At 40.1% G+C, this 25794-nt stretch overlaps 1 protein-coding gene across 2 annotated transcripts in view; it reads left to right on the plus strand.

Moving 5' to 3' along the window:
* Positions 1-10994: 10994 nt before the first annotated feature.
* ERAP2 (endoplasmic reticulum aminopeptidase 2) overlaps positions 10995-25794 on the plus strand; it is a 40920-nt gene continuing 26120 nt past the window's right edge. The window contains exons 1-5 of one of the 2 annotated variants that reach the window (XM_047731282.1): positions 10995-11196; positions 14108-14802; positions 18664-18802; positions 22296-22430; positions 23551-23671. In XM_047731282.1, coding sequence (XP_047587238.1) covers positions 14249-14802; positions 18664-18802; positions 22296-22430; positions 23551-23671 — 949 coding nt within the window. In that variant the 5' untranslated portion in view covers positions 10995-11196; positions 14108-14248. The remainder of the gene's footprint in view (positions 11197-14107; positions 14803-18663; positions 18803-22295; positions 22431-23550; positions 23672-25794) is intronic. The other variant, XM_047731281.1, reaches the window with a different exon arrangement.

Genomic DNA, 25794 nt, shown 5'->3' on the forward strand with positions numbered 1-25794 from the left:
AAGGAAGGAGTTCAAATATTTGGGGGAGATAGAGAAGAAAATGTAATCTTGGCATACTTCTTAGTTCTGCTGAGAATAATATTTGCACAGTCACAATATGTAAACGTACTTACTTACGACTTTCAACCTTGGATCTGACCTCTAAGGAAAAAACAGAAGATTTAAATATAATTACATAATAGACTGGAAATGTTATCTACCTTAATGCTGTAAAAGTGAAGATCTGGTTGATAGATGGTGGAAGTGGAACAGGGAGGAAGGAGGGAGGGACACTCAGGATGTAATAGCCTCGTATGGAAGGTAATGGGTTCAGATTACCTGGTCCCTCTGCAACCTTCCTGGCCTTGTGACCTGAAGCAAGGCATTCCCTAAGCACCACATCTTATTTTTCTTATCTATAAATTAGGAATGACACCTCATAGGGTTGCTATCAGGATTAAATAAGATAATTCATGTAAAACACTGATAACCATGTCTGGCAAATAGTAAAACTCCAGTAAATTTTAGTCATTACTGTCTCACACATTTGAGGTTAAAGAGATAATGTCTAAAGTTGATAGAAGCAGAAACCAAGGCTTATGTGTATTACATAAAGATATAAAGGTAACAGAGGAACTAAAATAAAAATAATAAAACTTGGAGTAGGAGGAGAAAATGAGGAAATCTTCATATTTCAAACCAGGAGTCAAAAGACTTTAAAAAGACCCTATTATAAGATACAGTGACCCCAAATATTGTTTAGAATTGGGTAAATAACTATCAGAAATTAAAAGAGAAAAGCTTACAAACGACTGCTTCTGAGAAGTAGGACCATAAGTAGGAAAGAGTAGAAAGAGTTTCTGTTGCTTTTCATTGTAATTCTTGTAGTAGTTGATTTTTTACTAGGCGTATATTATTGTGATTTTTATAAGGAGGAAACCTCCATACACATACACATATTCACATTTACAGGGACACACAATGCTTCAAATGAGGGTAAAGGTGGTTACAGTCACTGGTAGCACTCTGCCAAAATGTATCCACAGTAATCAGCTGGGAAATGAACAATGTTTCTACCCTCACTTATCTGTAAGTGGTGGTGATTTGACACTTTCCTTTTTTTTTTTTAACTTTTTTTTTTTAAAGATTTTATTTATTTATTTGACAGAGAGAGATCACAAGTAGACGGAGAGGCAGGCAGAGAGAGAGAGAGGGAAGCAGGCACCCTGCTGAGCAGAGAACCCGACGTGGGACTCGATCCCAGGACCCTGAGATCATGACCTGAGCCGAAGGCAGCAGCTTAATCCACTGAGCCACCCAGGTGCCCCGATTTGACACTTTCAAAGCAGAAAGCTCTGTTAGCTTCCAAAACAGAAAGATTGCCTTATTTTTAATAGAATAGCTGAGCTGAAATCTTCTTAACCTATGCTAAATATGTAGAACCCTCATGTTTTTCTTCCTGTTTTCCTTCATATTAGCGAACAGGTGCTTCCTTCTTCTCTAAAAGTAATACTTGATGTTCTGAGCATTTCAAGGAAAGTGAACGTACATTGAGAATGACATTTTTCTCAGTACAGAAGAGATAATAGTGGAAAAATCTCCGATTTGCTTTGCTTCCCTTTATGTCCACCAGGTTGCAATAAATTGCACAGATATATTCCATCAAATGATAAACAAAAATCATATTTCAGCTGTGGTAGAGGGTTTAAGGTTATTTTTCACAACATAAAATGGTAAAGCAAGGGGCGCCTGGGTGGCTCAGTGGATTAAAGCCTCTGCTTTCGGCTCAGGTCATGATCCCAGTGTCCTGGGATCAAGTCCCACGTCGGGCTCTCTGCTCAGCAGGGAGCCTCCTTCCCCCTCTCTCTCTCTGCCTGCCTCTCTGCCTACTTGTGATCTCTGTCTATCAAATAAATAAATAAAATCTTTTTTAAAAAACGGTAAAGCAAAATGTTATGGGTCAATCAATTATAAATGAGACTTGTATAAACCCTTGGAGGGATACAATACTTTGAAAAGGAATTCTGCCTCTCAGTGAATTCTATTATACCTGATAATTTGGATTCGGATCTCTTGAAGATGAAGTTCAAAAGTAATTCCCTTAGAATACTGGAAAGTTTTGATACGTTGGACAAAGGAACAATACTAGTTTTTTGTTTGTTTGTTTTAGTGACTTACTTAGATGTAGGTTAAAACTGTAAAATTCTCTTCTCAGAAATTTGTAGAATTGCATGTGTTCAGTAGGAAACTTATTGGTAGTTACATGCAAATCTAAGTTCGTAATTTGAAAGACACTCAGGATTTGAGCAGAGAGCTAAACACATTAAGAGAAAATTCATAAGAGAAACATAAGAGCTTATCACACAGAAAACATCAATAACAAAGAAAAAGCTGGATAAGCAGTACCAGAGAAATAAAAGGATTTTGTCTCTTTCTTTCCAGCTGCCTACATCCCTCACTGATCCTAGAAAAGACCCAGAAAAAAACAAGAGGTGGAAAAATGAAGAGCTTGAGCAGAGGGGTGGGAGGGGAGCTCTTCCTTCTCTCAACTCTCATGGACTTGTGTCCATTTGATAAACCTGGTTGCCAATAAAGAAAAAAGGGAGGGGCGCCTGGGTGGCTCAGTGGGTTAAGCCGCTGCCTTCGGCTCAGGTCATGATCCCAGGTCCTGGGTTCAAGCCCCACATCGGGCTTTCTGCTCAGCAGGGAGCCTGCTTCCTCCTCTCTCTCTGCCTGCCTCTCTGCTTACTTGTGATTTCTCTCTGTCAAATAAATAAATAAAATCTTTAAAAAAAAAAAAAAAGGGAGGAGGAAATGGAGGAGAAAACTGAAGTATCTTTTATTTGGAAAAATTTTTTAATGACAAAAAATGTACTTTGGAGGTAAAAATAAAAAATATATTTCCCTCTAGGAAAACAAAGAATAAATCACAGATTAAAGCTAAAATTTTATTTTAGTTTACCTTCTGTGCTCTCTTTCTGAACCTCTTTCAATGGTCTTTCTTTCTTTTTTTAGGTTTATTATATTTGTTTATTTATTTAAAGATTTTATTTATTTATTTGACAGACAGAGATCACAAGTAGGCAGAGAGGCAGGCAGAGAGAGTGGGGGAAGCAGGCTCCCGCTGAGCAGAGAGCTCAATGCTGGACCCTGAGATCATGACCTGTGCTAAAGGCAGAGGTTTAACCCACTGAGCCACCCAGGCACCCCATATTTATTTATTTTAGAGAGTGAGAGAGCATTCACACAAAGACAGAGGGCAAAGAGAAAAACAGACTCCCAGCTGAGCAGGGAGCCCAATGTGGGGCTCCATCACCCTGCGATCATGACCTGAGCGGAAGGCAGACCCTTAACAGACTGAGCCACCCAGGCACCCTCTGTCTATGGTCTTTTAGTGAATAATTAACAGATGTGAATTACACCACTGGCTCCATGAGGATCTGGTCCCTGACAGAATGTGACATTCCTTCCCCTTCAACTGATATGTGACCTCCTTGATATTCCTTGTATCTTTGATGTGAGTGAAATGCTTATCCGAATAATGGGAAAGGCTTCTGAACATTCTTACAGACAAGAGGAAAAGCCCTCAAGAGCTGCATCTTGTAGAAAATTTTCTATGTAAAAGTGTGATGAACTTGAAAGAACCCTATCAGTACAGGTTAGAGGGAGGCCCAGCTACCCCATTTCTAATATTCCCACTGATAGCATGAAGCTTCTACCTCCAAAGCAGAGTTACTCATGTATCCACATTTGATTTATTGGAATCGTAGGAGTTTTGACCCCTAGCCTTCAACTTATCAGAAATCCAAGCCTATCTATAAACCTGATTCTCTTATGTATAGTTTGTGTATTAGATAAATGTGTCTGATTAGAGCTTTTTGGATTGTGTAATTTGCCATGGGATGTATGCCTGCATAAAGGCAAAGTGCTAGGACAAACGATTCTCTGCAGTTACACATGTCACCACTAGATGAGGCTACCACAGCTTTTGCTCTCTTCTCTCAGTAGAGTTCATTGTTTGGCTACTAGATGACATTGATGTGGAATTGAAAATCCTAGGGTTACTCAGGGTAGCCTTGCTTTGAGGATAAGGTGACCAGTCTATTTTGATAATTTCAATAAAATTCAGAGAGCTTAGTGTTAAAGTGCACATAAATGCCCTTAGAACTATAATCTATGGTTTCTTTAGTTGGTAACGGTTTATTTAAAAAATATTCTCATCATCACCTACTGCACACCAACTTGTTTTGTACCAGTTATTGGCTTGAGGGAAGTACAAACATGGGACATGAGTGGAAAGAAAAGGCCTCTATTTCCTCTTAGGTAAAAATTGGGGATTAGCTAAACATATTTTCAGAAGTATAACCCTGAGCCCACCCACTTTTACTTAGTATACAGACGTATTAGAGGGTAACAGGTGGATACATAATTTTCATAGAAGAGAGTCACAAAGGGGCACCTGGGTGGGGCACAGTCTGTTAAGTGCCCGACTCTTGATTTCAGCTCAGGTATAATCTCAGGGTTGTGAGATCAAACCCCGTGTGGGGCTCTAAGGTTGGCAAGGTGTCTGCTTGAGATGTTCTCCCTCTGTCCCTTCCCCACTCACACTCATTCTCTCTCTCTAAAATAAATAAATAAATAAATAAATCTTAAAAAAAAAAAAAAAGGAAAGAAAAGAGGAGGGTCACAGGAACCCAAAGGAGCAGGAAAAAGGAGCTAGGGTGGGATTGTTAGGGGCTATATTTGTATATAAAGAACATGATCAGATGATACTCTGGACTGTGCAGGGAGAAAGCTGAAGGGTGTGATGCATGCAGGGTTAGAGAGGACTAAACCCAAGGGGAGTGAAAACTACTTAATTGTCTGACCATCAAATTGTGGAACCACTGTAAGGGGATCAGATATCTCAGTGGGTTGAAACAGTTCTAGTAAATGAGGATAGTGTCCGGGCAAAAGCTCTAGTAAAACTCTTTCTGAGGTTTAGGGAAGTCTTTGTAGGGGAAAAAGGGCAGAAGAGAGGGTCCTTCTAACCACAGTAATGGCACACTATGTAATTGGACTCACAGTGAAGACAACTAGAAACACTGACAAAATATGAAAACATCTTTAAAGCATCAAAGACCAAGAGTTACTCAGCCAAGAGTCTAGAGAGGATGGAAATCCAAGAGGCATGTAAGGATTCTTTCACTCTGGGGGCATTTTCAGGGGTGGAAAAAAGAAACATAGGCTGAGCTAAGCTTTTGACAGCCTCATAGGACCCAGGGAGGCAAAATCAGGAGTCCAAGACCTGCTTAGCAAAATGAGAAAGAAAAAAGCGGTCCCTGTCCCCCAAGAGCTGACCTGGTACCCACAGCCAGGCCTCAGTGTTGACCTGTTATTGAACATGAACTATTTCATAGAACAGCATTGGACAAACCTACTCTACAGCTACGATGATGAAGACCAAAAAAGGCTAACTTCAGACTCATGTCTGAAAACGGGCAAAATGTGAACATTGTCACTGAACCAAAAATGACCAAACACCTCCATATCCTGACCCACAGGAATGACTGGTGTCTCCTTACGAATTACAGCCTTACCCTTGGTCTATCCTTCCCTCCCTATTTTTCTTTTAAGATTTTATTTATTTATTTGACAGAGAGAGAAAGCACAAGTAGGCAGAGTGGCAGGCAGAGGGAGAGGGAGAAAACAGGCCCCTCTGCTGAGCAGGGAGCCCGATGTGGGGCCCAATCCAAGGACCCCAGGATCAAGACCAGAGCCAAAGGCAGCCGCTAAACCGACTGAGCCACTCAGGCGCCCCAGTCTTCCTTCCTTACTAAGAAACACCCTTACAGAAGTAGCCCTACCACTGAGATCATCTGAACCAAAACAAGGCCCTGCTTCAAGAAGCCCTTCTTGGTCACCTGACGCAGCCTGTAAGAAGTCCTTTCCAGCATTTGCCTTCTGAGATGCCTACTCCTCTCCATGGTGTGCATTCTCTCTTACTGCAGTGACTGAAAAAAACAGCTTATTTTTTTAAAAAAATCGCTGCTGGGGGTGCCTGGGTGGCTCAGTAGGTTAAAGCCTCTGCCTTCGGCTCAGGTCATAATCCCAGGGTCCTGGGATTGAGCCCCTCATCGGCCTCTCTGCTCAGCGGGGAATTTGCTCCCCCCCACCCCCGCCTGCCTCTCTGCCTACTTGTGATTTCTGTCTGTCAAATAAATAAAATCTTAAAAAAAAAAATCGCTACTCACCTTTTTACCCAGTTGGGTGGTGATTTTTTTTTTTTTTTTTTTATTACTCAAATTTTCTTGAGCTCTGTGCTGGGACACAGTTAAGCTACTTGAAAACGACTTGATCCTTTTGGATCTACCTTTTAAGATTTGGGAGACGGCTGACTTGCTCCTTCCCACTGAGGCAAGACCCCTCTGGGTACTCTAGCTATTGGTTTGTTGATCTTGAGGTTTTCCAGTCGGACTGGCGGATGCAGGCAGTTTCTGCCTGGGTATGGGAGCTCGGTACCATTACCTCCGATCCTTGCCAGTGCTCCTGTCTCTGGCTTATGCATTTTCTGCACATGCATGTGCTGATCAGTGATCCGCTGAATATTGAAGTGGAAACTTGGGCAGATCTCTAAAGCACCCTCTCTCTTTCTGTACCTCTGTCTTCTCAGTACTTTTCCTATGAACTCAAGTTTCCTTGCTTTCCCAGAATCTCAGCTGCATCTCTTCAACAGAAAATGTCTGCTGGGCTTTGCCTGAGGTCTCGCTCCAGGCACAGGTGTGTGGAATCCCTCAAGGCAATAAACTGGGACAATCGCAGGGCTGACCTCATTTGTTTCCTTCTCGTCTGGGATCATCGCTACCTCCAGTTGCCTGATATTCTTTGTCTTGCAAACTGTCCTGTGTCCATTTTTTTGGTTGTCTCAAGTGCAAGGAGAAATCGCAGTCCCTCCTCTATCCTGGCCAGAGTGAAAATTCTTACAGACGTTTAAGCTCTATCTTTAAATAGTAGGAAACCAAGAAATGTGTTTTGGTTTAATCAGGAGGTTTTATCATTTGGAAGCATTAAAATTGCCTTTCGAAATAAAGTATTTAAGAAGCTCAGAAGCGCTCTGCTTTCTTTTGCAGCCATTTTCCTGTTTGAAAATGTGTCATCAGTTCTCTAGGTAGTATTTAGAAAATGACAGAAGCACAGGCATTTTTCATTTGGCTATTAAATAAAAATTTTAAATGTGGTACAATTTCAGTTGTCTAATGTCAGGTCTGCTTAATATTCTGTTCTACTTTAGCAGTGTAAGATTTTTATTGTTTCATTCTTCTGTTTTTGTTTTTAATAAATGTTGCGGAAGGCATACTGAAGATATCAATTTTTGAAAAACCACCTTCCTGTCAGTTGCTGGTTTAAAATTCTGATATTATACTCTTCTCCTTTTCTGTTGAAACTAAGGGAGTTTAAAAGAAGCTACAGAATGTGTTTACTAGGTGAATTTCATGTTCCCACCCCCACGCCAAACCCCTTCTCTCCATATTTTGCATAGGCCCTGGGTCTTTGTACCACCAGAAGCTTTCTTTCTTTTTTTTTTTTTAATTAAAAATATCAAAACCATTTTATAGATTCTGGCTCTATTTATTTGAAAATAAACAGAGGCATAGCAATCATAGTGTGAAGAATTTTAGAGATCTCAATAGATTTTTAGAGATCCTTTTGAAAAGAGATGGGAGGCTGAGAAGAGGAAGTGGTTTTCAGAACTGTCGGCTGGCTGGGTATTCAGAGTGATAGCATCAAGCACTGGCAAAGGTCAAGCTGTACATATGTTAAGGGGAGAGAATTCAACAGCCATGTTAGCAAAACAGGGAGAAGGAGGTTCAGTAACGTGTCATCTGTCAGGAGGGCTATTTATCTGTTTGTTTATGCCGAAATCTCACCACCTACAACACAGGCAGCATTAGGAAATAATTTTTAAGGCAACTGAGTGCCTCCAATAATGTCCAGCTGGCTTTGTTTGTTCATTTTTCAGCATTTAGTCCTTTTTAAAAAAAATTTTTTTTAGACAGGCTACCCACTGGCAGGGAGCCTAAAGTGGGACTCCATCCCAGGACCCTGGACTTGACCAGGACCCTGAACTCGATCCCGGGACTCTGGGATCATGACCTGAGCCCAAGGCAGATGCTGAGCCACCCAAGTGCCCCCAACTTGTAGCACTCTTGAAGGAAAAATCCTGAAACAGTTCTAGGGGGGAGGTTGGGGACAGTTGAAGGTAACAATAGAAAGTAAATACAAATCTAATAATAATAGAGGAACTGAAATAAACTTTGTAGAGTACCCAATTCAAAAGAATTCAAAAAGATATAACAACATAGGGTTATTTATTATATTTATTATATATTTATTATATCTCCCAAGGGCAGCATTTTATTATAACATAACATAATCACTGAGTATTATTATCAAGGTAGTATGCATGTAAACAACTTTAAAGTCCATAAAACATTTATAAACTGATTTCTACATATTGTCTCAAATTGATTCTGACATTGACAATAACCCTCTGTAATAATTAAGGAGAAAATTATTGTCTCTAATTTGTACATATGGAAGTAACTTACTTTAAGAAGACAGCAAGTTCAATTCTCTTGACTCTAGGTCCAGTTTGTAATAAAACAAAACAAAACAAAACAAAACAAAGCAAAAACAAAACCTTGAGTCATTCAAGTTTAAATCTGTTGAGAACACTCTAAGGGGATGGAAACATCTGTAATATATTTGAGAAATTTTCCATTTAAAAATAAGTAAAAATCTTTGAACATTTTACCAAGTAAGTTTCAACTCTCGGGAAAATTCATTTTCACTCATTCATTCTCACTTGTTTGTTGAGGGCCTATGAGGTACACACACCTGTGGGGTGCTAGGAAGAGGTGGAGGTGTACTGCTTGGCCCCCAGCCTTCAGGAGTTGATTGTTGAAGGAACAACATGAAGCACAAACCTGTTAGCAGAAGATAAGGGTCAGTAGCACTAAGGGAACAAGTCCCCACAGTTAGGGACTGGAAGGGAGCCTGTGTCACTTCCAAGGTGGTATTTGCCTTGTGACAAGTAGGTTTACACAGGGGACATGGAGAGAGATGTCTCGCACGTAGAGTGCAGCTTCAGGAAGATGGGGACAGGCCGGGGACATCCACTGATGTAAAGTTCCCTTGTCTGCCTGAAGCATGGAGCGAGCCCCGGGCTTTCTGAAATGGAAAAAAGAAAAAAAAAAAAAAAAAGGAAAATACTGCAAATGCATTCACTCAGTCAGCAGGTATGAACTGAGAGGCCAGGCTCTGGGCATTTGGGAGTGAACGAAGTAGCCAAACTCCCTGCTTGCAAGAAGCTTATGTTCTAGTGGAAAGACAGATGAACAAATACATCAGTACATAATGTAGTATCAGACATTGACAAATGCTAAGAAGGAAGGAACTAAGCAGTCAGAGATGATAGAGGAGGTGATAGAGGAGATGTTAGAGGAGGTGATAGAGGAGATGATAGAAGAGGTGATAGAGGAGATGATAGAGGAGGTGATAGAGGAGGTGATAGACACTGGGTGGTGGCAGTCGGCATGCATGCAGGTAGGAGGGCTCTTCTTTTACTTTTTATCGTTTTATATTTTTTGAAGATTTCATTTATTTAATTGAGAGAGAGCGAGAGAGCATGAGCAGGAGGAAGGGTAGAGGAGGAGGGACAAGCAGACTGTCCGCTGAGTGGAGCCTGACAGGAGGCTCCATCCCAGGACCCTGAGATCAGGACCCGAGCTGAAGACAGACGCTTCACCAACGGGGTCACCCAGGTGTCCCAAGAGTGCACCTGTTTTAGAGAGAGCCAATAAGGAGAGTCTAAACGAGGAACAGTTCAAAGGTCAGGGTAAAGTGAAAGAGTGAGATATGTGAATTCTCTGGACCACAAACATCCCAAAGCTTATTCTGTTACCAGAAAAAAAAAAATTAGGACCCCATTTTGGTGAGAAACAGTTCTAAGTAATAAGCTGGGAAATCACCTGGACCTTCCTCAACTTTGTCTTGTAGGATTCTGCAGCCCAGTCCCAGAACCCTGTTCTCCTGGGTGGGGCAGAGTTCTGAGAACACGCACACACTGAGCTGGGCCCTGTGACAGAGAACGTCACCAAAGTACCCCCAGGTTCCTCTATAACTTTTGCCCCTTCCCTCCCCTGCTGCAGAATTACATCCAGCCTTCTCTTCTTTGCCCCCTCCCCCCCTACACACCTGTTTCCAGCCAACCTCCCCACCCCATGGTGCCCCTCTAACTACACACAATGCCACCCTGAGGGTCCCCATTCAACCCTGTGCCTCTAGCCCTTGGTGGAGGCCACCTCCTGGACATTCGCTCCTCTGCTTTATCAAATCATTTATCCAGGTTGACATGAAAAAAAAAAAAAAACCAAAAGAAAAAAAAAATTAAGGCATGAGATTTAGCTAGGATCGAATCATAGCAGTACTTGAATATTGAGCCAAAGCATGGGTTGCAAATTCTAACGTGTGGCAGGACGAGGCACGAACACCAGAATATGAGGATGGGCTGTTGGACAGTAAGAGTCAAGCTTGTTATATTTCCCTTGAGAATAACACTTGCGTGGGGGCATTGCCCTTTAATGCACTAGGATCTAAACAAAACCACCAGACAGAGCATGAGAGAGTCCGTGGGGTCCCCCGTGGTCTCCACATGGGGACCTGCCTCTCTGTGTAAACAGGAGGAAACCCCAGGAAGGTCTGAAGCTGGGCGCGCCATGATCAAGCAGTAGCGTCAAGGATGAGTCCGGGGCTGGCACCAGACCAGTAAACTGCCGGACCTGACCTTGAAGAGCCAGGGAGACCTGATTGAAGGCCATTGTGAGAAGTAATGAGGACCTAGACTACTCTAATGACTAGGGGAATTGTTTAAGATTTGAATAGAAAGAAATTGAAAGTGAAGAATCAAAAGGAATTCATAACAAACTGGAGAGGGGCAGAATCAAAACAATTATATGGTCTTTTCACAGAGGACTGAGGAGGGCTTGAAGCAGGGGGAAGTCTCGTGCCTTTTGGACTAAAGCTCTTGTCCTAAGCCCTTCTATAGTTCATCTATACTCTAGAGAACCAGCCAGTGTTGTAATCAGTAAGCATGCTAAGTTCCGGGTCCTACCAGAACAGAAAGTGAAATCAAAAGTAAATTCCCTTTCATTCAAATCTGCAACAGCGTGGATTAAGGTAACTCCTCAACATTTCTCTTCCATTTTTCTTAAGACTCAGAACTTTTCAGTGAGGATAATTACTGGAACTTAAGGTATAAAACTGCTGTATTGAGGAAATCTTGTCATGTTAAGTGAGGCTCCGGGGAAAGGGGGTGGGGGGAATCCGGCACTGCATCCTCCGCAAGTGTGTGAGGTTAAGGTTGGGACTTGATTTAAGAATCCTTCAGCTTTACTGACTCACTCTCTCTTCCGGAGATCTCTTAGCTTTTCCCAAACATTTCCCGCAATTCTCGTCTTGGATCCCAGGGCATTTTTTTCACTGAAGTGCTATTGAATATAAAGGAAAGTCCCCCAGACTAAGGGTCAAGGGCTGTATTTTCGTCCCAATTTTGCTTGAAATTTCCCTTGTGATTTTGGGAAAAATCACTTCCCCTCAGTTTCTTTACCAGGACACCAAAGACATATTAGCTGGCTTTTCCAGTCCTTACTGATCTAAGGCTAAAGGCTATACGAATATAAGTAAATAGCAAGACCTTTCTCTCCAGTCTTACTGGTAAAATACAGCTTTCTTGGAGTGTGTCTGCTACAGGTGGGGACAGAAATAGTCCTTAATCTATGCCAGAGAATTCAAGTAATAGTAATCACAGTAATAGTTTAATATTTAACATTCATTATGTGCTTTGTATGTACTAATTATGGTGCCATGCCAAAATCTTCACATGAATTCTTTTTTTTTTTTTAAGATTTTATTTATTTATTTGAGAGAGAGAGAGAGACCACAGAGGCAGAGGGGGGAGCAGACTCCCCACCGAGCAGAGAGCCCAATGCAGGGCTGGATCCCAGAACCCTGAGAGCATGACCCAAGCTGAAACCAAGATAGATGCTTAACAGAGTGAACCACCCAGGCACTCCTAGCCACCATTTAATGCTTATCTGAAAAAGATGGAAGTGTCATCACCTTTTCAATTAAAAAAATCTTCCCCAGCTTTATTGAGATATAACTGATATTATAACATTGTGTAAGTTTAAAGTGTACAACACTTTGGGTTCCTGGGTGGCTTAGTTGGTTAAGCGTCTGTCTTTGGCTCAGGTCATGATCCCAAGGTCCTGGGATTGGAGCCCCGCATCAGGTTCTGCACTCATTGGGGAGTTTTCTTCTCTGTCTCTCTCTGTTGCTTGTCCTGCTTGTACTCTCTTTGTCTCTGTCAAATAAATAAATTTTTAAAATCTTAAAAAAAATAAAGTGTACAACACCTTGATTTGATACATTTTTATATTGCAAAATGATTACCACCGTGGCATTAGCTAACACCTCCATCCCATCTCATAATCACCACTTCTTTTTTGCAGTGAGAAAGTCACGGACCTACTTTTTTGCGAGGACAGTGAGAATCTATTCAACATTCAAGTGCAAGATATAGTATGATTATCTGTAATCACCATGCTGTATATTAGATCGCTAGAACTTGTTAAACTTTCCAATTGAAGTTTGTACCCATTTCCCCCACCGCACAACTCCTGGTAGCTGCCACTCCACTGTGTTTCTCTGAGTTCAGCTATTTTATATTCCCCACAAACCTGATTCATAATATTTATTTGTCTTTCTCTGCATGACTTATTTTACTTAGCATGATGTCCTCAAATTCCATCCATGTTTGGAAGGATTGCTTTCTTTTTCATGGCCAAATAACATCTCATTGAAGATGTATATAGCACATCACTTTTATTTGTTCATCTATTGATGGCACCTTAAGTTGTTTCCTTATCTTGGCTTTGAAATGTTTTATTTTACCATTCTTGTTTGTTGTTGTTGTCCCTTTAACAATACGTGCTTGTCTGCAGTAATATTACAAATTGGAGAATTAAAGTAACTGTTGGGATAATTAAGTCTGAAGAGCTTGCTAATGAGAAAAAAAAATGGAAAGGAGACTGTTCATGGACTGGGTTGGAGCTGGGAGGAGATAAGTAGAAGCAGGTGACTGGGTGGGAGTCAGAGTTGAATCACCTAAACTAACAATATTGTTTGTTCTCATTTTATATTTTGTGATTTTACCCTCCTAATAAGGATAAATCATCTTAGTTCTATTCAGAGGCAGTGAATTCAGTTTGATTTAATTGCACTTTCAAAGGTAGCCTAAGATGAAGAACACCAAAACAATTTTTAAGTATTCTCATTAAGAATATTATAAACTCAAATTTTATTTCTTTAGCTTTTTTTTTTTAAAGATTTTATTTATTTATTTGACAGACAGAGATCACAAGTAGGCAGAGAGGTAGGCAGAGAGAGAGGAGGAAGCAGGCTCCCCGCTGAGCAGAGAGCCCGATGCGGGGCTCGATCCCAGGACCCTGGGATCATGACCTGAGCCGAAGGCAGAGGCTTTAACCCACTGAGCCACCCAGGTGCCCCTCTTTAGCTTTTGATATATTGGAAATATACGTTGACCAGCATCCTTTCCAACAACAGCCATAGAATAAGGCCATTCAGGTAATTTTATTCATTGAGAGAGGTGAAGTTCAATGCCACTAATAATTAAAACTGGTATCCAAAGAATATAGAGTTTGTGACTCAAGACAAAATAGAGACCACCTGTGCAGCTAATTTTCAGGTGTCCAGGATATAGCCAGAATGGTATAGCCAAATATTAAAAACATTTAGCACTCAATGAATTTACATACCTGCCTGAAGTTCATTGCATAGGAATGCAGAGGGAATTCTACACATAAAATTTCAAGGCATACTCCTTTCATTTGGCCTCCATAGGATTTTTAGTAATAATGAAATGATAGCTCAATTTCTACTTCATTTTGTGGTTATTTGGCTTCTTTCTATGGAAGCAGGTTTTCTCCATTCCCACACTTTTTTTTAAAGAGTAATTTATTAATTGAACTCATTTTCTACATGCTATGAATTTTTTTTTCCCTTCTAGGTCAAATCCGTTTATTGAAACGTATCGTTCAGATCCTGTGTGACGTAACTGGAGTGAGTACAGTGCTACAGAGAATTAAGAGACTTAGTCTGGATATTAATTTGTCTTCTAGAGAATAGATTTAGTATCCATTCTTCTGCAATGGCCAATCTGTGCAGAAAACTGATATTTAATATTTACATGGGATTTTACTGCTCAGCCATTATGGCCAAAATATGCATTTGTTCTCAATTTTCAACATCATCTATTGATCCATTCAATAAGGACCCTGGGGCTTTCCCCGTAGCCACCAATGGGGAACCATTTCCTTGGAACGAGCTAAGGCTCCCCAGGGTTGTCATTCCTCTCCACTATGACCTTTTGGTCCATCCAAATCTTACCTCCCTGGACTTTGTTGGTTCTGAGAAGATTGAAGTCTCGGTCAGAGATGCCACCCAATTCATCATCTTGCACAGCAAAGACCTTGAAATCATGAATGTCATCCTTCAGTCAGAGGAAGATTTGAGATACAGGAAACCAGGAAAAAGGCTGAATGTTTTGAGTTATCCTGCTCATCAACAAATTGCACTGTTGGTTCCAGAGGCACTAATGGCTGATTTGAGATACTCTGTGGCTATCGACTTCCAGGCCAACTTAGCCAATGGTTTTCAAGGGTTTTATAAAAGCACATACAGAACTCATGGTGGTAAAACAAGGTAGGACATCACTCTAGCTGTTTAGTCTCTTATGATACTTTCCTTATGCGTTACAACTCTTTGCCAAGGAGCACATTTCAGCAGTCATTTTTGAAAAGCACCATAAACCATGGAAACTTGGAAGAAGCAGCAGCTCTGCTGTTTCTTAAGGAAATATCAGTGAAGATGAGAACACAGAATGCTAAGGCATAAAGAGCTAGAGGGAGAATGACTAGGAGGAGAGACCAGTATGTGACTGTGTTGAGACAGATATGTTGATTTGCTAGGGGGAAGGATGGTCATGTCACAGAAAGCTGAAATAGGGAAGGCTTCTCAAAGGAGGTGAGTCTTGATCTGAGACCAGAAAGAACCACAAGTGAGGTTTGGTTTGAAAGAAAGGAAGTGAGAGTGTGTGTTCATTCCCCAAGAAATGGCATGACTCAAATCTAGAAGGCAGGATCAACTGTGTTTGCAGAATTGAGAAATATGGTCAATTTCATGAGCTCCCATTTATTGAGCACATGCCATGTGCCAGGCAATGTTCTAGGCATTGAATGTAGAGTGGTAAGATATGTAGGAAGAGACAACCAGAACAAGAAAGTAAATTAAATGGGCAAGGTAAATGATAAATTCTAAGAAGGAAATAAATTGAGGTGCTGTAATAGAAAGAAAGTATAGCTGGGGATTGGAACTCATTGATCAAAGTGGTCAGAAGAGCCCTTGCCAAGGAGATGCATTTAAATGGAGAATAATGTTTTGTTTTATTTTTTTTCCAAAAAGGAGAAAATCATGAGGACATCTTTGGGTAGAGTATCTCCAGACAAAGGAACAGCAAGTGCAAAGGTTCTGAGGTTGGACTGACTGACCAGCATGGCTTAAGGACACTGAATAAAGGAGAGAAGTAGAGTAGAAAGGGGTCATATAAGGCAAAGACGTTGAGCCACTTGTAGGGAGTTTAGGCTTTTCCTCCAGTGCAGTGGGAATTCATCAGGAGATTATGACCTGATGTATGCTCCATAAAGCTCAAGTGTATGTTGCGAGTATGATACAGAGTATGATACAGTATGATACAGTAATTTTTAGGAGGTCATTGCAGTGGTGTGGGCAAGAAATGAGGGTGTCCTTGGCCAAGCTAGTGGCAGTGCTTATGGAGAGAAGTGATTGAATTTGCCATTTGTTTTGGAGAGTAAAACAGACAGAATTTTCTGACAGTTACATGAAATCAGAAAAAAAGAGGCATCAGTGATCCATGGGGTGGATGCTTTGGTTGTCCAGAGCCAGGGTCCATCTGGGATGGTTTCGGTGCTTTCCCACCTTTGATCAGTGACACTCCACTGTCAGTCAGAGAAACCCAAATACAGTGGTTTAACCACATAGGGGCCCACTATTTTCTCAGGCAGCAAGACTTCCAGAAACAGGACAGGACAGGTTTGCTACAGCACTCTCCAGTGCTGTCCAGGACCCAGGCTGCTTCTATCTTTCTGCTTAGCACCCTTGGCATATGGCTTTCCTCCTAATACAAAATGATTTCCGCACCTCTAGGCATTAAGTCCACATTGTGGCAGGAAGAAAGGGGAAGTGGGGGGGAGAGAAAAAGGCAAAAAGAAACATTCCAGCTGAGTATTTTTACAAAGTTTTCCCACTCAATGACTTCAATCAGGACAGAATGAGTTTTATTGCCCCAAGAAGTAGTAAGGGACTCTGAAGAGGTGATTTTTTAAAAATTGGACACATTTTCTTCTTGAGTAAAATCAGGATTCCACTGGAATTGAAGAAGAGGAATGAATAGGGGACTTTAGCAATGTCTGCTACATGTCTCTTCTTTCCCATCTTCTGTGCTCACTATCCTCTGAGGACTCATATGTTCCTCCCCACCCCCATAGTCCCCAGTGGTCTACATAGGAGAGCCCTTCCTCAAGCCCATGTCTTTGCTCCTTGCTTTGCGACACTTTCCTCACTGCAGCCTCAGTTGTTATGGGTCTTGTTCTTAGCCAGCATAGTACTGGATAGGGAATTTATCAACTTCTCACTAAGGCAACATGTGACCAGTGATGACTTTTTTCATTTTTTCAAGTGACAAGGACTCCACCACAAGGACAAACTTTTTAAGGGTATCGTTTTGGAAGATGTTGGAAACTGGAGTGGGAGATTATTTTATTTTATTTTTTTTAAGTAGAGCCGGAGGACTTTTCAACATGTCTCCCATAACTAACTTCAGGCTATTTCTGACTCTTCTTATGATTAATTAGTTCTCTTCATCCTCAGTCACATAGTAGATCTAACATATAAGATGATTTGCAGCACAGTGTCAATAGACTCATGGATCTCTCTCTCTCTCTCTCTCTCTCACACACACACACACACACACACACACACACACACACAACTTAACTTCAAATATAATCTGGTCAACAATAGTTCTTTGAGAAGTAAAGAAGTCACTACTTTACATGCAGAGCTAAGATTAATTGTGCAAGTACTAGAAAAAAAATATTAAACTCTATTCTTTCCCACTGTAGACTTACTATAAACAAAATTTCACATTTGTGAAAATTATTCCAGGCATATGGAATTCCTTTATACTTGTAGTAGCTGCTACCAAATAAAGCCTGAAGTTCCAAGCAAATCAAATTGTTTCGATCCCTAGCCCCATTTTCCAATCTATATTATAGAAACAAAGTAAATTGAGGCACAATTATCCTGGCAACCCCTCTTCCCCCAGACCTTCTCATCCTTTATCTGACCCTAGAGATGTTTTATTCTCCCTCCTTCTCCAATAAAAGTCTGCATTCCAGCTTTCTTTCTTTCTTTCTTTCTTTTTTTAAGATTTATTTATTTATTTATTTGACAGACAGAGATTACAAGTAGGCAGAGAGGCAGGCAGAGAGAAAGAGGAGGAAGCAGACTCCCCGCTGAGCAGAGAGCCCGATGCGGGGGGGGGGGGGGGGGGGGGGGGGGGGGGTGCTGGATCCCAGGACCCTGGGATCATGACCTGAACCAAAGGCAGAGGCTTTAATCCACTGAGCCACCCAGGTGCCCCTCCAGCTCTGTTTCTTAATTGAAGCTGTAAGTCCAAAGAATAAATCTGTAATTAGACAATTTCAGACATTATCCAGGTGATAGGGTATAGAGATTTGTCAGAATATCTACCTACCTATTATAGTCTGAGGACTAGAGCTACTTTGTCAGCAAAAAGAGAAAGCTAGAAGTTCCTGGGAGTTAGACTCCCTATGGGGTACAAAATATAAAATCCCAGCTCCTTGCCTCTAGTCGGGGAAATCTTAAAGAAGTAGTTTCCATTCCAGAGCTCCCCAGAGATCAGACTGACACCGGATCCAGCCTGACTTTTTCTTCTATCCTATCCTGCTTCCTTCACTCCTTACCTACCTCCTTAACATCTATCTCTTGGAGGCATATTTTTAATGAAGCAGGGTCTGCTTTCTGAGAACACAACCTAAGGCATCACTCACATTCCCAAGTACTCAAATCTCCAACTGAAGCCCCATCCTTAGAGATGGTATTTTACTACTCATATCCTAGTCAGTTTCGGCATCAAGTTGACTGGACATGACTATCTCATTTAGTAGCTAAGGAACTGATATGCTTATTTGAATTTTCTTAGTCTCAGTATCTTTGCCTACCATGAGTGTGAAGGAAGTCATATAAGCAGAGCACCCAGCACTGTTTATAATTCACGATTGGCAGCTAGTAACAGAATTTACCCCTGTTTTATTTAAAAAGACAGCCTAGATTCACTAAGATTATAGTTTGAGAAGTCAAATATATCACCTCTAGGTTTGACATGCTGTGTTCTGAAGGTATAGTTCATTTCTTTTCTTGTTTTCACTTGTAAAATTCTGGCCAGTGGTTTCTTCATTTCAGAATAATTGCAGTAACCGATTTTGAGCCAACTGAAGCCCGGATGGCTTTCCCTTGCTTTGATGAACCATCATTTAAAGCCAACTTTTCCATCAAGATAAGAAGAGAAAGTGGACACGTTGCACTCTCCAACATGCCAAAGGTATCGTCACTTGCAGAAACTTTGGGGGAATCATTCTCAAGTTGAGCCTCGGTCTTTGTTGCATTTTTTTTTTTAATATTTTTTTGTTTTCAAGATTGAAGCCATTAATTTGTTTTCTCCATCTACATATTATATAATAACCCCAATCCTACTAGATTTTAACATCATTCTGTGTGGGGTATTGTTATACCAGAAGTTAAAAAAAAAAGTGATTTATATTTGATTCGTATTCATATGGAAACAATGTTCTTTTTCAATCTGTGTTACTTGGCCAATGATGAAATTCAGAGCCACCCAGAGCAGTGCTTCTCAAACTTTAATGTTGAGATGAATCATCTGAGGATCTTGTTAAAATTTAGATTCTGATTCGGTTTGGCATGGTGAGGCTCAAAGTTCTGCCTTTTTAATGATCTCCCAGGTGATACCACCGCTGCTGGTCCAGACCTCACATTTAGAGTGGGAAGGATCTAGAGAACCCTGCCTGGGCTCCTCCCTGGAAATTCTGCTCTAGTGGTCTCTGATGAAACTTAGAAATCCCCCCCCTTTTTTTTTTAAATTCCATGGGTAATTCTTAAAATTATCTATGAAAATCATCTATGGTAGTTTTACACTTTTTTTTTTTTTAACTGAAAGAGACATTTGAACCCTTTATTTGCCCCCAAAATTCGGAGACTCTGAAAGATACGGCTGACTGCGGGCCTCATTTGATATTTCCTGGCTAATGATGTGGTTGCCATTTGTGATGTTTGACAAAATATAAAATAGTTCACAATTGCTGCTTGGAAAGTGAGGCAAAAATAGAGGCTCTTCTGATCGTGCTTCAGCAAAAGTGAGCAGCCCAGAAGGCAGCTGGGCCATCATAAGCCAGCAAGGGGCCCTACCCCAGTTTTCTCTCTGCCCTCCACAGTGATCAGCCTCTATGCCTGAAGGGGAGAAATGAGTTGATAACACAAGACACTGAACTTCCCTAGATTTCTATTTCATGCTGGTTAAAAAGGTATTTGCTCTGATAGACTGGCAAAACAGATCAAGAGGAAAAGTGACAATACTCCACGTGACACATATCCTAGTTTTTCCTGATCATCCAGACAGCAATTTAATTAGCCTACTCATTTCCAGGTAAAAATGATCATGTACTTGAACTCCAAGTCTGCTTTCTAACTGTATGTTCAGTTAAGGGCAGTTCAGTCTCTTTCCCAGCAGCTTTTTATTAATGTCATTTTTCACGTGAGTAATCATGGAAGGTAAAGTAAAAATATAATTATTTTCAAGCCTTTTCATCAAAATGTGATGCAAACATAATTGCCATTTTATTATATTAGAACTTAAATTTTTTTTATCTTTAGAAACCTCCAGCAACTTCTCCTATTTAAGACAAATAAGTGCATGTTTCAAAAATATTTTATATGATCCTTGAATATTTGCATTGTCTCAACTGATTTGTCCAGTTGCCTGGATCATGACTTTTCCAACAAATACTGGCTTCACTTTCTGCTTCTCACTGACATGCCCAACCCAAGTTTTTGTGGTTGGCCAAAAAGGACAACTGAAGTCATGCTACAGTCTTACACTCTGGACAATCATTGCAGCAGTTAATCTGGTTTATGGATTAGTGAGAAGAAGCAACACACACTGAGCTCTCAAACTGCTTAGTTGAGAATACAAGATTTAAGGGAATTGAGGTAGCCAGCCATGTACTAGTGGGGGCAGCATATCATTAGAGGGTTTCTTTGTCCCCTTCTTTCCTTAAAGGAACACAGACCTGCTGATGATACTTGCTGTGTAAGGAAAGTCTGGCAAACAGTGAGAAATAGCTAAATCTTTGTCTAGTAACAAATGTTCTGTACTTGGAGATTACATCATCATCCTGCAAGAACGTACACAAACACCCCATGCACTTCCATTTAAGGCAATGTTAATCTACATGGTTCACTCCAGGTTCCAGAACAAAACTCGGCCTCCATGGGCTATATCTTCATCTGGGGAAAGAAATCAGAGGGAACACCCATCTATCTCCTAACCACTCCTGCCACCAGTGTCTCCTGTCAGAGACTCTCGTCTCCCCAGTGTCCCATAACCTTCCTCCTTCTCCCCTCCTGCTTCTAACACACTTGACTAAACGGTTTTTTACTGAGTTTGGTCATAAGACTGCAGTCATAACGCCCTCTCCCCTGCCTCTCCCATAATCCTCGTGTCTGGTAGAAGTATGTGCTCATAGAATTCTCATTGAATCAGATCCCAAAAAAAGAGACCGTTGTTCTACAAAGTTAACTTGCAGGAGGTACATATATCACAGTCCTATATATAGTGCTACCTTTCGTAAAGTATTTGGTCAATGTCTGCTGCTTTCTTAAAACTCAGGACCTCCTTTTTTAAATGGAATTCTGTAGACTCGAATGCTAGTAGAATTAAATAACATAAACATTTGTCACTAGGCAGTTTCTGGTAATACTTCAAGGCATTTTCTCTTGCCAAAGCAAACTGCAGTCTTATCCAAATAGCTAAAACAGGCTTGACAAGCCCTGGTTAGTGCTGTCGCAAGCCTGATCCCTTGAAAGGGATGCTGGGAGGGGAAAGCTAGTCTAAGAGCAGTTACCAATTTAAAGAAAGTGGTATTTTCAGATTATTGGATCTGTATCCGTTCAGTATTTTGGGGCATTGCACCATGGTGGAGACCATCTCTGGGACAACCTATCCTGAACAATTAAAGATAGAGATTGGTAATTACTCAGTGAACTTGATAGATGTGGCTGGCCCGTCTGTAGGCTTAAAACTTCTTACTTCTTCCGCAGATAGGCAGAAGCTTAAATTACTAATGACCTCCTTGGCCTGCCTGCTTTCATTGCTGAATCAATGAAGCAAAGATAAAATAAGACTATGACTCAAGCTGTCACACAGCGAGTGAAGGAATGAGCAATGTCTTTGGAGTCACACGGTCACATCCACATCTTGGTCTTCCTGTGGAACTAGCCATGTGATCTTGGGCAATTCAGTTAACATTTCTGAGACTCTGCTTCCTCACCTGTGAAATAGCACCTACCTCACACATAAATAAGAGGACTAAAAGATAATGAAAAGTATCTCACACAATTTTGCATCCCATTTTCTTCTGCAACAGAGATTTATTATATAACAAATGAAGGGAAAGGAGACATTCTTTGATATTTTTGATTAGAAGTGCAGAACTTTGATTTATGCCAGTGTTGGAGATTACTACATTTCAACAAAGTAGAAACCCCTAAAATGTTTTTATGCTTTCAAGCAACAAAATAAGATTTGGCATCATTTTGGGTCCCAAAAGTGGTACATGATGTCTTAGAGGAAGTCCGGGGATAAGAGAAAAATGAGGAGTAGAGGTCATAGAATGTGATGGGCCATTGATCTTCAAGTCCTCCAAAGTGGTGGGATCTTCTTCTAACTCACCAGCTTAAGTCATAGGTACTGTTGTAAAATACTCCAATTTTCAAATTTCAAATTTTTTCCCTTCCTGTAGGTGAAGACAATTGAACTTGAAGAAGGCCTCTTAGAAGATCACTTTGAAACTACTGTAAAAATGAGTACATACCTTGTAGCCTACATAGTTTGTGATTTCAACTCTGTGAGTGGCACCACCTCCTCAGGGGTCAAGGTGAGACTGAGTTCTAATTTTATATGCAGTCCTGAGAGCAAAGAGCTTTTGTTTTCTTATGCTTTTTATCATGCTTATTTCACAAAATAGGCAAAAAATAAAATAAATTACTCATAAATCCCATCATCAAGATAGAATTACTGATAATATTACTGTAACTTTTCCAAATATTTTCCATATGTATGTCAGTGTATGAGAGTATATACAATAATTGTGTATACTCATTTTTTTACAAAATAATATTTAAGATTATTTAACTCTACTTTCACCATGATAATAGTCATATGGGAGGTCATGGCACGTAACCTCAGGAGGGCAGGTTCCGGTCAGCTTCCTAGGTTTCACATCCCAGCTCTGCAATTCTCTAGCTGGGTGACTTGGAGCAAGTTACTTAATTTCCACGTATTTCCATCTTTTCGTAAGGTTGTTGAGAGGATTCAATTAGATTTCATATGTACGCATTTAGCACTGTGCCTGATAAGCCATCAAAAGATGGTAACTATTAATATAGCCTTCGTATAAAAGTTCTGAGGGACTTTAGGTAATTCAGAGCATGAAAGCACACCATAAAATGAAAGTAGCACCATACCTGAAACCCAATAAAAGTGGAATGTAATTTAATTTTTTCCACTCGGTGATTATTTACTTGAGGGGGAGTAAAGAAACATATTTGGGGATTTTTGAGTTTAAAGTCTACTAGATGGAAAAGTGGATCTGATAAGTTCTTGAAGGCTTTTCCAACTCAAATACCTATGTTTTATTTGACTTGTGCTGGTAGACACAATTCTGGAAAGCTAGCACTCAAGTGCTAGAATGCATGATAGTGATGAGCTCAAGTGGGCTCTTATGATATGGTGAGTTCATATAGCTTGAAATTTACAGATTAGCACCTAGGGAATGGAATATGATAGAAGACACAAGATTGCTTATAATTTTTAAGACTGACTTTTGCTGTAATACTTTATGGAACGTCTTATCCCCGTCAAAAACATGCTAATTCTATTACAATAATTTTATGAAAAATTCAGTCTACCTTTCTTTGAGTGAGGATTGTTAGGAATGGGATTGTGCCAAGGATTTGTGACATTCAAAGACCACTTCTTCTGATCAAAATTTCCAGGTGTCCGTCTATGCATCCCCAGAAAAATGGAGTCAAACCCATTATGCTTTGGAAGCATCATTAAAGCTACTTGATTTTTATGAAAACTACTTTGATATCAATTATCCACTCCCCAAACTGGGTAGGTTCAAATTCTGTGTCATTGTATTTATTTTTCTTATAGACCTTGCTTTGATTTCTTTTTTTGTCTTTATATGTGATGTAAATGAGTACTGAAGAGGTTCAGTTAGCCCAGGAAGCAATAATTTGTACCTCAGAGATGGTTCTTGAGTGTAGAAAAGAAAAGTATTTATGAGAAGTCTGAGTAGTGTGGATCATTTATTCTTTTATCTGGTTCATATCAAAATAGCTGTATCACATGTTAGGTTTAATTGGATGAATTTTCCGGAACATACAACTTTTTTCTATGCCGTGTTTGTACAAGACCAGCAGTCTTTTATAAAATTTGCCAAAGATTTATGTAAATAGCTAGAAATTGTCCCTCTGTTTATAGTGCATTTGAAGTTGAAAGATAAGAATGTGGCACAGAGGGGCGCCTGGGTGGCTCAGTGGGTTAAGCCTCTGCCTTCAGCTCAGGTCATGATCCCAGGGTCTTGGGATCGAGCCCTGAATCGGGCTCTCTGCTAAGCAGGGAGTCTGCATCCTTTCCTCTCTCTCTCTCTCTGCCTGCCTCTCTGCCTACTTGTGATCTCTCTCTCTGTCAAATAAATAAAATCTTAAAAAAAAAAAAAAAGAATGTGGCAAAGATTTAAAAATAAAAGAAGACTTGGAGGAAGTAGATAATTTGAATGTGGTAGTAACAGATTTTTACATAGGAAGATACAAATAGTCTATCCTGGTTTTGATTTTCTATCTTAAGAAAAACACATTAAACCATAACTTTGGTGTTTCATAACATATGTAGGTTGGTTTTCAGAATTTCTGACAGTGACAAACATTTTTTTCTCTTGAGAAAATTAAGACATACTCCTTATCATGTCTTTGTTTCTCTTTACCCTCCAAATCTGTGCCATTTTTCCTTAGAGAAGGTAAAAGGACCATCAAAAGACTTTTCCAGGGGCTGATTCTTATTGTTCTTGAGTCTCAGTGCTTTATTATAGTGCAGGTTCTATCTATTTTTTAGTATAGATATACTAAATTTACCCATAATCCATTCTTGTCTCTATGTCAAAAGCTAAGGAAAGATCCAATAACAACCATCAACAACCTTACCTTGTTCTTGAACAATGCAACCTTGAAGATCATATGAAATGTACCTTTTTTTTTTTTTTTAAGATTTTACTCATTTATTTGAGAGAAAGAGAAAGAGAGAGAGAGCACATGCATAGGAGTCCAAGCAGGGAGAGGCAGAGGGAAAGAGGAAGGGAGAAGCAGACTCCCTAATGAACAAGGAGCCCCATGCAATGCGGGGTTCCGTCCCAGGACCCTAGGATCATGACCTGAGTTGAAGGTGGATGCTTAACCCACTGAGCCACCCAGGCACCCCTATAAAATGTATTTTTAAAATAACTGAAAAGAAGGATGCAGTTTAGGAAAAATTAAACCAGATACAAGTATCTCTAATGATTATTGGAGATAATCCAGCAGTATAAAATCATCAGTGCAATTTGCAAAAAAAAATTCATCCCACATTTGAAGTTCTAATGAATACGAATCTTTATTAGTGCTAATTTACTTCAGATTGTCTTATAAGTATTTGTTTTTATCCACTAGAATTAACCAGTATTAATTCCAGACAATGTAATCGCAAGGCAAGTGACTTGGTTCATTTCAACTTAAAAAAATTACCTTCCTTTTTAGTCAAACCGTATTTCCTCCAAAATGGTCTAGCAGAATAAAGAGTAAAAATTCCAAGATTAAATACTGTCAGAAATTTTCTCACCTACATGACATCAATGGCAATGGGTATACACACACACACACACACACACACATACAGAGATAGAATATAAATTAATATACATTATACCTGAGTTGCTTAAAGATGACTAAATTTCACTTTTTCCCTCAAGACTTTGTCAAGAGGTAGAGAAAATATCAATGTTGAAAAGGAAATTGAGGTAAAAAATAATTGATACCTACAGCTTTTTTCCTCTACTGCCTTAGAAAGGACACTTGCTCATAATTGAGACCACACATTCTTGAAAAAGTAATTGAAATATTGACAATAGAGATTGCTCCTAAAAGATGTTTTCCTAAAATTAAAATCCCATATTATTCTTTTTTTTACAGAAATGAGTTCAT

The sequence above is a fragment of the Lutra lutra genome, chromosome 5, assembly GCF_902655055.1.
Source record: "Lutra lutra chromosome 5, mLutLut1.2, whole genome shotgun sequence".
NCBI classification, from domain to species: Eukaryota; Metazoa; Chordata; class Mammalia; order Carnivora; family Mustelidae; genus Lutra; species Lutra lutra.